This window comes from Suillus paluster, assembly GCF_016628075.1.
Source record: "Suillus paluster strain FC165 chromosome Unknown EDB91scaffold_72, whole genome shotgun sequence".
Classification (NCBI taxonomy): Eukaryota; Fungi; Basidiomycota; class Agaricomycetes; order Boletales; family Suillaceae; genus Suillus; species Suillus paluster.
Window position 1 is genome coordinate 71530 of NW_024537632.1, and position 12439 is coordinate 83968.

Genomic DNA, 12439 nt, shown 5'->3' on the forward strand with positions numbered 1-12439 from the left:
GATACACAGAACAGCATATTATGGATGCACGATTTGATGACACTCAACTCAATTTTTAGCTTGAGTTTCATTCTGCCCGGTTAGTGTGATGCGTTTTATATCAAGTCGTGTCAATCGTGCGCGTGAATACCTCCAAGGCTCAACATCGATCACTTCTGAAAAATGTATGTAAAATGTCATGAAATCATCACGCTGATTACTAAAAGTACTGTTGAATTTCTGATGGGATACTGCGCCTACGTTGGATCCACGTTTGGCGGAAGATGCAGTGTATATCTTCCGTTATGATGATCTTACATTGGGGTCTCTTCGAAATTCGAACTTCTGAACTATCACGCGGACATTATGCAGGTGCATGCCGTTGCATGCATCACCTAGCAGGATGACTCATAAAATTGTTCGTTATTCCAACGATTGGGCGTTCAATATAGCGTCGTTCTGTGTATACCCTACAGCTGTCGCTCTACCCCCTAGCCGCCATCCTCTTTTACGCCATGACGCGCGCACCCAGCAGGGCCAGCTATCCACCTACAGCTTCCGTGCGCTCCATTCCGAACTTCATCGTCTTCGGCGAGATGGGCGTAGGGAAGAGCTCGTTGATAAATCTCATTGCTGGGGAACAAGTTGCCAAGGTCTCTCCCGACGCACTATCCTGTACTCTCGGATCAACTGAGCATCAGATCAGAGTATCTGATCCCCAGCTTAATGTAAATTTATTTGACACAGTAAGGAAATGCAATCATCGTGACATGCGGCATTCTAAGTCGCAATCATCTAGGCAGGCTTAGACACCCCCACTGTGGATAGTCACACGGGATATCTAAATGCCCTAGTGAAGGCACACGAGCTCATCGTCTCGCTCAAGAACCAAGGAGGCGTACATGGGTTGCTTTTCTGCGTCAAGGGCAGAGTGACAACGACTACGCAGCAGAACTATAGATTAATCTTCGAGTTCCTGTGCCAGGGACAAGTGCCCCTCGCTCTGGTCGTCACCAACCTTGAGAACGAGGAGGAGAGCATGGATGAATGGTGGACGCGCAACCAGGCACATTTCAAAGCGTACGGCATCGACCCCGTTACGCACGTCTGCATTACCACCATCAAAGGCCACAACAACGCCTACGCAACAAGATACTCCGAATCCAGGACGAAGGTGCACAATATATTGAGGGAACTTGGAAGTAGGGAGGCATGTTTGGTGGATGTGATTGGCTGGTTTTCATGGTTGTGCAAGAAGCTGTGGCTTCTGGTTCCAGAAGCGCTTAGGTTAAAGCTGGATCACTGGAACACGATGCGGATGCTCACGAAGCGTTGCAAGCTGAAAGAGGAACATGCAGCGCAGCTTCTTCAAAATATAGGACTGCCTTCCTCATAGGGTATCCAGTAACTAGTGCCTTTGGTTATCTAGCATGCTATCATATTCATCGCTACCGTCTGGCAATTGATCTGAATGTTGACCGTTCGATCTACCTGCAGCGTAAGCAATTGACCTCGAGAAGTTGGGAGGTTATCAGGATTTATGCGACAATCATATGCATGGTTGAATACCTTCACGTTGCTGCACTAATTTCGAATTCACAGCTGCAGTGGTAGAGCATATGTAGAGATATATTTGCTACTAGTCACTCAAGGTAGCACGCGTGACGATCTGGAGGTGTAATAATTGATACTATTGGCCGGCCTTGAGCAGACAGCGAACACGAGTCCGACTGTGAGACTGTGAGTGTGCGGATCGATGCACTGCGACTGAGTACACCTCTGTAGTAAATGTTTAACCAACGTTTAACGTACAGATCTAAACTGTGCACGTGCCAGCTCTCGTGTCACCTGACGCGCCACGGTGTTTAAAATCAAGGTACACTCACCAAGTTCCGCAAAGCCCTCAAGCCCGTCACGCGCGACTGCTCCCTTACTTCGAACGAGACAGGACCGTTGAAAAGTCTCTTCGAAATGCGGAGCCAGCGCTTAGTTCGATGGGTCTTGGCTGGTCTTGATCGTAATTTCAGCTTCAACGTTGTGCACATGGTGTTAGATACCACTAGTACGCGGTGGCCACATCTGGTACGTTTGCAGAGGACTTGGTCCGTTGACATTTCGCTCTGCGCCAGCATGTTCCTGCTTTACTGCGAAGAATCTAGATGAGACAGCCATTATTCAGGTAGGTGATGCGTTCGCGCCCCAATAAAACGCCGAACGCGGCCCAACTACATAAACATAGTGAGCATCTCTTTCAATAGTGTCAGCAGATGGCACCCTCGCGTTCAGTGGCAGGATCTCCCTGCGGTCGACTAGGTCAAACTGGGTGAGTATAAATTTCAGAACAGGAGCCATGCATGCCAGACGACATGACAACACACAGAAGAATCAAGATATGCATTCCCTCTCTCACGTTTTCTTCTCTTCCTCGACCCTGCCCGTCCTTTCTAACCTAAACCAAGACCTGCAAAATTGCATACAGCCCATGCGCCCGCCTCAATGTCTTCCTGGGTTCCAGTGACCAACGTCCAAGGCGGCGAGAGTTCAAGCTCTAGCATCTTACAACAGACACAATCTCTCCTCCAACTCTACATCAGCTTCCTCTTCCTTATCACCTTATACCCACTTCGATTGGAATCTAAGCAAAGATGACATTTGTCACAAGCTGTATGCGTGCTGCATTCTCCTTCGGTACTTTGACCTGGACGCGTGGACAGGCGATCAGGTCCTTGGTGTGTGCTACAGACCTGGTTTATTGGTATTATTTGATGCGTTTGAAATCGCGGTGCGCGGCCTTCTTGGGAGGGATAGAGTGGTTTCGGGTGAGTTATATCTTTCTTTCCGTTTTGCTTAAAAACAGTCACTGTATATCGTGTGTTGTGACGCATGGTGTGCGCATATATTTATGTTCTCTTGCATATACCCACCATACATACCTTCTCTATCTGTCCCCATTTTACTTGCCCAAACTGACTCTCTTGTAGCCCTAGCACTCGCACAAGCAACCCTCCTCTTCGCCCAATACGCTTACCTGTTCGTAGGTGCCAAATAACTTTAAACTATTGATCACATCCTGCTTTTCGCTCACGGACACGCCCCTTCTCCGTCGCCCCCATCATCTGGGCCTAAATGCATCAGTAGGTATCACGAGAGATCTGGGTCTGCACGGCGTACTGGGTGAGAGGGTGAAACATCATCATTGGCAGCATCAGCACCCTGAGATATTGGGGTGCGTGGCTTTTGGTGTGAGGCTGATAGTTTCTTCTCCCTTTTGGGTCTTGATTCGTTGATCTGCGTATCATGCGTGTCTTCGTCTACCGACACTTCCTACGCTCACTGCAGACTCCGCTACACACTCGGCCTCGTTATCCTCGTCCTCATCTCGCTTCTCACAACTTCCAGCAATATGACGTACTTGTCAGAGGTGTGTGCTTTCATCCGTCCAGTCTTTTACGTGTAGCTGCTACGCAGCTATTCTATTCATTGACGCCATACTATTCATTTGTTTCGTTCGTAGAGGAGGGAAGACGCGCAATGATCTCAATATCCGTCCGTTTTTACTGATACGCCAATTCTAATGCGCCCCCTTCTCCGTTCTTTCTCTCTTCATTCGGAACCCGACTAACCTTCCTTCAGCAACAAACACATCCACATCCAATCTCCGCTCTCGCTACTCCAGCGATCTCGTTCTTCCCCGTCAAACACAAGCATAACGGGAGATAATACCGAGGAACCCTTATGCTCTTCCTCCAATCCTGTTTTGTCTTGCGGTTTAGGTGGTCTTGAATGTACGAGTCTTTTTTCTTCGTTCTTTTAGTGACATTGTTTTTTTCTTGCTCAAAATCGGTTCTTCTTATTCTTTTTGCTCGACGGCGCTTCTTACCTGACATCGTTTCCATTTTTGACAATATATTTTGTCCTTGTCCAACGTCATCATCTCTTGCTCAGCAACGCACACTACACGCCATTCGACCTTCTCTAGTAACACTCCAGGCCATCATCATCACCACACACATCGTATACGTAGCGCGTATCGTCCTAGGCGACGTGTTATTTCAGACTGTATCTACAGTGTCGTCTGGGATGAGCGTGATAGCATGAGCAGCATAGGCGCAACAGGCATGAGTAGTGATGTTCCGGCCCGGCTTGGGCTCAAAGCCCCGGCGTAGGCTCGGCCGCATGAGCATAGGTGCAAAATGTACAAGCGGATTAGAAGCAAAAATGAACCCCTTCTAGCGTGCTGAAACCCATCAAGCATAGATTGCTTAGAGAAGTCGCGGTAAGTAGTTGAGTATTTTACTATAAATATACCTGCCTATTCACGCAGTAACACCGTGCAGAAGGACATCTTGAGCGACTGTTCCGCCGAAGGTATCATGATCACGACCTCTGTCACAGGAAGGAAGCTAATATTTGAAACAATGGAGTTGGACGACGCACATGCCTCGGGAGCAGCTTTCCGTCCACAGAACTGCGGTATAGCCGCATACCATCTCTGGCAGATGGCCTGTGTCAAAATTTCCCAAAACACTGGGAAGCAACTGCGTCAGAGACTGGGATAGGACGGCCTGTCGACGCTATCATCCATCCGGTCGCACCGCATGCGGCACCTTCCCATGGGAAGAACACCGGTAGGTCAGTGTCTTCGTAACCGCGGAATATTTGAACTCTTGATGAGAAATGCGCAGCTACACCAACTACAGCACCGTTTTGAATGCACAGGAACGCTCCTGTTCGTTTACAACTACTCTGGAGGAAGAGATGGTCATAAAAATGACAGTAATTGTCGATGACGCGCAGGAATAAGTTCAAGGCATACCTATCAAGACTCAGTGCAGTTATAAATATACACCTTGTACGGTCCAGTACAGACAAGTAGAACCCTGTTCATACTTAATTGAAGGTGGTTTGTGCCCTTATTCGCGAACATGCCTGCTGCACCCATACCGCTGCCGACCCACATGTGCATACTTGTGCCCAACATGAATGTGCAGTCCACTCGCTCCGCATCAACTTCGCCGGGTCTTCGCTGAGCATGAAACCTTCGTAGCGCCGCCTTGTCCACTTGATGAATTAATAGGCACGAACGGACACATTTAATTCAATCCGAACAACTGGCGGGCATCGGGACCGCGGGAGGCATAAGTAGTGTGCCTGGCCCATCAGTAAAATCAGACTTATATCGAGAGATCAAGTTACACTGGGACTCTAACCGTCCTACGCCTGTCTCGCCTTGACCAACCATCCAGGGTGTTATATATATCTACACTAGATACACCATAAATACCGCATGTACTGTCTAACATGAGTCCAACAGGGCTTCGCCCCAACGGACAATAAACTATGATTCAAAAACTAAATAAAAGACTGATGGGAAAACTCCGCATGTACATCGAGTACATGGTCTATGTTTTAGTACGTGTTCGTGTGCCTTTTCCTTGTGGAGCTAAGCGGTGTACCTCATCAGGAAGTACCAGATAATGAAGGGGGACCGTGAATGAGTGCTCCACCAAAAAGCCCTTTTGGACGAGTGTATTCCCAGCATCCACACCAGAGCTGTGGCCCATAAGCAGCTCGACATAATGTATGGATTTTCGATGAAAACCAACATGACAAGCATGTGGCAGGCTGTCAACACGAGTTTCGTCTTAACGACGGATCCGATAAGGATGGGTATGGTAGGGACGCCGGTCTTCAAATCGTTCTCGAAATCACGGACATCAGTCATGACCTATAGATATAATTAAATATTAAATCCTGCCGGTCATCATACGCTGCCTACGTACCGCATGACATACGCGGTCGACGGTCGACCAGGCTATCAGTTGAGCACTAGTCCATGGGGACGGTAGTGCATGATTCAAACTTCCTGATCCGAACAACACGGTGCGGACAACGACGTAGAGGCCACACCTGAAAAGCATAGGTTTATTGGTACAGGTCGCATCGGTTCATAGCAAACATGCAGACATACCCTCGAATTATACCATTAAAAATAGCTTTCATGCCAGGGATGCGTTTGATGACAAGGGTAGACTTGCGTGCCTGATGCTTGTCTTCACCAAAAACATCGATCCCGATTAGGCGCTTCAAATTCAGCCTCAAGTCCTTCAGGTTGATAGGAGTGGTCCAGAGTAAAGCAGGAACCACGAAAACTGCTGTGGCGAGGAGCGTCCGAATTGGGCATAGCAAGAGTGTCAACCCAAGGACCACAGCACTGACGGCGAAGAAAACTTTTGCATATACAAACAAAGAAACAAGGTGTCGATCGTTTACATTATCGTGGTGAGATGTGAATTCGTCCTCTTGATCCTTAAGATGGTCAGCGCCAATGACAAGGATATCCGACGCCACACAGATGGATATCTGCGAATGCAATCGAGTCAGTACTATTCGCTGGTATTGAATCAGTGAGCATACCGGTCTCCAGTCGAGCTGCCCATTGGCGGACATGAGAAAGGACAGAAGGAGTGTCTGGACCAAGCTGTTCATCGATATCATGATGGGTTGCAGGAAGAGTGACTCTGCAAGTTGGGCAGTTGTAAGGATCGACATGTTAGCTTGAGCTTGAACAATAGGTAAATGCCGCTCGAGTCTGCCGCATTTTATACAGGTGCGACTGAGTTCTGACACGTAAAGGGCTGGTCATCAGGCTATAAATCAAATAAGTCTCTGTGCAGGAGAGTCAACTTCTCGGATCAGTTCAACCAGCCTCGTTCTTTCCGCAGCGATCACTCAGCTCGCGCATAAATAAATTTATCTCGTATTGATATCTTGTAAAGACTACGCACGTTCCTTGGCATCGCCATTCCTCACAGACCCTGCCATGATCGTCAGGTGCTCTCCCGGACTTTCTGTGTTCTGTTACTATGGGATCTACCCCAAAATACCACAAAAACTGGTTACTTACCCCCCATTTTTGGAACCTAGCGTAGACGTCCACGCTCAAATTCCACCTCTTGTTGGAAATCAACCCGTCAACGTAGTACAATTTCTGTTTCTTGTTTCTGACCTCCGCTCACTACACCAGCGGACTTACCATATATAGTAATCCCATGTACCATAGATTCGCTATGCTCGTTTCTCTCTTTTCCCCAGTCTCTTACACTTGACTGGGGAACTCATACGAGTTCTTTCTCTTTAGATGTCTACCGTCTTTTACCTCTGACGCTCAGGAGTCTGCGCCAAGATGTGATGAGCGTCAATACATCCATATGATTATACTGATCGGAATGGCTTCGAGCTTCAAAGGCTGAGCGCTGAGTAGTAAGTACGTCATCATAGTCAAATAATTATACTATACCCAAACACTGTCACCCTTTGATACCCCTTGCGTCCACTGTCAACCACAACTTACAAGATAAGTTGTGCTGCAAGTGACAACAAGGACCGATTAGCCTGATGTTTGGTCTCCTGTTTAGTCAAGCTGGAATGTCCTGGACACCTCTGGGATCAGGCTAATGTAAAATGTAAAATGCCTTTAAATTTCATGTCAACTTGTTCATGGGACCATACAATATTCTGTGTATGTTTTCCTCCAAGTTGACCTCCAATATTATATACCCTGCATTTGATTCTGCCGCAGTGTTTTTTTTTTCAAGCATCTGGCCACACTCTTTATCGCCATTTTCTATCCCTTGATCTCAGTATGTCGCGGGTCATGCTGCGATCACAAATCCGCTTCAAGTCGATCCGTCATGCACATGGTGCAGTTAGCTACTAGTACAGACATATGATATGTTTGGTGATTTAGAGTGCCCAACAGAGACAGACCTTCAAAGGCCTTGTGTCCATTCCCAAACTTGCGTGAGTTCCTCTACCCATTAAATGGTGAAAGACCTTCATTCCATCTTCCATATCAGCAACCACCCACCCAACGATCCCGATAAACACCAATTGCAACATCTTAGATTGCACTTCCATCAAGAGCTAGTCGCTTGGCCCGTCGATAGACCACTGGTTTAACTTAGTTCCAGTCTTCTGCGCAGGTATGTGGCACACTTGTCTGTCATGGACACTCTATATCTCCCAATATGCTGATTCTGAACATCTATATCAGGCTGCACTATGCTGCACGCATGTGATGAAAAAGGAAATCCCCTTCGGACGACGTTTGACTGCCAGCAGATATCGAAAACAACGAACGTTTGACCTTTCTCCATCGCCTGTACGACATGGTCAACTGATGAATAAGCGAAGATCTGAAAGAATGTGCGCTTACACTCTGGGATCACGATTGGAGAGGCCGAAGATATCTGTGAAATGCTCGGTGTTTCTCGGGCCAGCTGCTTTTGTTGGTGAAGCATGTTTGAAGACCTCGGTACTGTTGCTAGGTCCCCTTCTCCACTTGTCGACCGCACACAAATAATCACATGAGCACTCATGACGGCAGTTGAAGACCTCTTTGTTGAAGAATCAGATCTGTTCCTCGATGAAATTTGCACCTGGCTTGCAGTCGAGCACAGCGTCACCATCAGCTCATCATCCTTATTTCGCAATCTCCAACAAGTTGACCTTTCTCGAAAAATGCTCCAGAAAATTGTGTCTGAACACGATGGTGTCTAGTCGAGAGGAGTTCAAAGATAGTCTTCAGAATGACATTGTCGGTGACGGCTCGGAGTTTGTTGTCCTCCTTCTGTGCTCTTCTCGTCTCCTCCCTCCTTCGTCACCTCCTTTCCCGCCCTCACTCAGGCTTCTATCCCTCTCCTTTCTTCCCAGTCCCCTTCTCGTTCCAGTGTGGCCTTCTTGAATGCGCTGGATTCTTCGATAAATTTCGCTAATGCCTTTATGCCCTTTTCCGTACCCAAGATTTCGTTGAGTATGATGTTGTAGGATACCTCTCTTAAATGGATGCGCTGTTGCGTAAATTGCGGGCAGTCACGTAGGATGTGTTCTCGTGTTTGACGTGGTTCTCCACATGGGCAGAGGGTGGGTTCGGTGGGGACAAATGTGGCATAGTATTCTCCAATGAATCTGTGTCCTGTGCGACATTGTATAAGACGGCCGTATACTTCTCGAGGAGTATGAGTGAAGTGTTGGCGAGGTTTGAGCGTTGGTGGGAGTCGATTTGCGATAGCGAAGCGTCCAGTCTGTGCTGCCACGTCTCTATTCCAACTCTCTGTCCATTTCTGCCAGATCCCTTCCTTGTTTCTTCGGCGCGCATTTGCGTAGGTCGAGTGGGACGTGTTGTTACGTCCAGTGGCTTCTTTGGCGAGCTCATCAGCACATTCATTGCCGATGATATGGTGGTGTTCTGGGATCCATGTGATTTGGACATGGTGGAGGGGTGACGTGGTTAGGAAATCTTCGATTGAGCGTTTGATCTGTAACACAATGTATTGTGAGGGTCCGGGTGCAGCTGCATATGCAGCCTGCACCACAGAGTTGTTATCTATGAAGAAATGTAAATGGGTCACCTGGGAGTCTTGTGTGAAACGAGTAGCTCGTGATATTGCTTGAAGGAGTGCTAGCATCTCTGCATCGTATACCTCTGCCTTAGGACCCATTCCTTCCTGGCCCCAGAAGACTTCTCTTCCTCTATGATAACCGGCCCATCCTGCTCCAGCTCTTTCCTCCTCTCCGACCGATTGTTTCGACCCATCTGAGTACATGAGAAGGTGCATGTCCTCCATTTGTAGATTCCGAGCGGTTTGTATGTGCGCTTTGGCGGCTTCTTTCTTGCCTCCTCTTTGTTTGTCTGATATCATTAGGCGGCCACGGTACGTTTCCGCTGTGTTTGCCCAAGGTGGCAGTGCAAATATGTTGATGCGTTCCACGTCCGGGGATGCTTGTGTTGATAGACGGGTGAGTCTGGTCGACTTTGGTGGTTTACGGCTGCGGGGACGGTATTTGTCGGTAGGAAGAGCGGGTGGGGGATCAGCGAGGTTGAATTGTCGCCACGGTTGGTCAAGCCTCTGTAGAATTGGGTTGAATGAGGGGAGTTTGAGTAATCGAGTGGCGGCATTGTCATTTGCGTGATTGAGGAAAAGGTTAATGGGGGGGATTGACGCCTCTATTTCTAGGGCCTTTATTGGGGTGGTCCGGAAAGCGGCGCAGACATGTCTGAGGGATTTGTTTTGAATGCGGGTGAGCATATTTGCATGGGTTTTCATGCCCGTCCACCAGATGGGGCTGGCATATGTCATTACACTGCGAACACAAGCCGAGTATACAGTTCTCAGTAGTGATTGCGAGAGACCTCTCACCGTATTTGCAAGCATATGTAGTCCTTGAGCAATATTTTCGGCTTTCCCTGCCAGTTCACATACATTTCTGCGAAAAGAGAGTTTAAAATCAAAATATATGCCGAGCCATTTGATACAGTCACGGGGGTTGATTGTCACCTGTCCTTCGTCGCTAGGCAGCAAAATAGGCGGTCGATCTGGTGCGCGACGCCATGTGAAATGGATGAGCTCGGATTTGTCGATTTCTGCCATCAGTCCAGCTTCGCGAAGCCAGTTGTTTACAAAAATGAACTCCTCCCGGAATATTGCGACATTGGTGTCTAACGATGGGGAGGAAACATATAAGTTTCCATCGTCGATGTAGCAGGCCAATGTGGTCGGTGTGGCTTTGTCCGGGCATGGTTCACGAGCTCGTGCTTTCGTGTTGTAGGCTTCGTTTAGTGGGCTCGTGCAGATAATCGAGAGGGCCAGTGAGATTGGGGATCCTTGAGGTATACTGTTTTCGACTGGTTCCGATGGTGATAGTACTCCGTCCAGACAGATTGCTGCTTGTTGTTCACTGAGGAAAGACTTTACCCATTTTATCATAGGGAGTGGGAGGTGCTTATCCTGAAGTATCCGGAGTAGCCGTGTATGATTGACGAAGTGTTATGACCAACGTCCCTTAACCTAACTAGTAGGTGTCTGGAGTTTGGATCACACCACAGGACTCGTCTGAAGAGGATAAAGCAAGGATAGATTTGAGAGGGAACGTCTAGGTCTACGATAACGTAAGAACGAAGAGGTTAAGTCTAAGGAGTACTACTGACTACGACCTAAACTATATACTACTCTCTAAGCGGAGATATCTGAGTATGAAAGGTTGTGATATATCTATATACGGTCATAACATTGCGCCTAGGGTATAGGACGTCTTATCAACCAATCAACTACAAGAAAGGGGAAAGGGTTCATAGGGGTGTCAGTAATTAAGCAGGGTTCTCAGGGACTGCTTCTATTCAGGGTAGGCGGAGATTAAGAAGGGTGTGAGAGAGTTCTGTGACAAGAAGTCTCGAGCAGTGATTAAGGATCTCGATAAGAGATAGGATCTGGAGATGTATCGGGTGCGATTGTATCTAAGGGTTTCTCCAGGGTCTTCGGTAATGAGCATGCTTCTCTATGAGCGGTGCTTCTGTGATAGGGGTTCAGGGTTTAGCTGTGACTGTGCAACAGGTTCTAATGTAAGGGTTTCGGTGAATGACAGAGGTAACTCTTAACATGTCATGTGTGAGAAGTGAAGGTCTGCGATGTGAAGGGATGATGACTCTTCGAGAGATAGCTCGTAAAGGACTCTTGGTTATGGTTCGATCATAGAGGCATGTAGATGCTTATGATGTAACCCGTTGCCTAATCGTAGGACTTCTAAGGATGTGATGAGTTCGTATGTCTAGGGTTACGGATGTAGATGGATGATGTCGATGTAGTATAGATGTGATGTAAAGATAGTGATCGTTAATCGGTTATCCATCTTATCTTATCAGGGATCTATCTAATCTAATCTTATCGGATAAGGTGACTTAGGGTTTGATAATCGAAATTTAGATGCAGTTGGTATCATTCATGACACGAAGTCGAAATACCCTTTGATGTCGAACGTGATGCACGACGTGACAAGTCCATGGTTGCGGGCTGCTTCGATATCATGAACAAATGAGAGGGCTGCGTCAACTGTGGAGCTCCCTGGGCGGCCTCCGAACTGTGAAGAGGGTACCAGCAGATATTTCGCTGTGTAATATGCTAGTCTACTTGCCTGTACACTTTCGAGGACTTTTCCGAGACATTCCTCCAACTGGATGAGTCTGTAAGCTCTCGGGTTCGAGTAGTCTGGTTTTCGGGGCTTTCGTAGAGCCACTGCGATTGTGCGTCGCCAGGCAATGGGATGGTAACCTACATTTGCGCAACGTGAGATCAATAAGTAGATATATTCTGATGCAGCCTCCCAGGCCCATCGGAGAGCTGTGTAGTTGATTTGGCTGGGTCCAGGAGCTTTTTTGCGATTTGGCCGGTAGATACCATTTTTCACTTCAGCGTACGTTATGGGTTCCCATGGGATGTCATCTGGTAGGTCCTGTTCTAAGTCTGGTGCAGCTAAGTCTAGGTTTGGTGGTGGTTGGAACAGTTCACCTCGTAATGTAGCACATTTTTCCTCATGTGTTATTGCCATGTTTTGACCGTTGTTTCGTCTGAGTGGTGGCGTGGGGTAGTTTCGTATCCCTTTGGGCCATTGAGTGAACTTCCAG

At 47.7% G+C, this 12439-nt stretch overlaps 2 protein-coding genes across 2 annotated transcripts; one reads left to right on the forward strand and one right to left on the reverse strand.

Annotated features, from left to right (window-relative positions):
- Window positions 1-494: 494 nt before the first annotated feature.
- Window positions 495-1375, forward strand: EDB91DRAFT_1059610 (P-loop containing nucleoside triphosphate hydrolase protein; the record flags this gene model as incomplete). The annotated part of the gene is made up of 2 exons (XM_041314265.1): window positions 495-725; window positions 779-1375. 2 exons carry the CDS (start codon window positions 495-497, stop codon window positions 1373-1375), a joined length of 828 nt encoding a protein of 275 aa, XP_041172940.1.
- Window positions 1376-5422: 4047 nt separating this feature from the next.
- EDB91DRAFT_1059590 (uncharacterized protein) lies at window positions 5423-6531 on the reverse strand (the record flags this gene model as incomplete). Its single annotated transcript, XM_041314262.1, has 4 exons — window positions 5423-5707; window positions 5763-5889; window positions 5951-6342; window positions 6397-6531. 4 exons carry the CDS (start codon window positions 6529-6531, stop codon window positions 5423-5425), a joined length of 939 nt encoding a protein of 312 aa, XP_041172941.1.
- Window positions 6532-12439: the final 5908 nt, after the last annotated feature.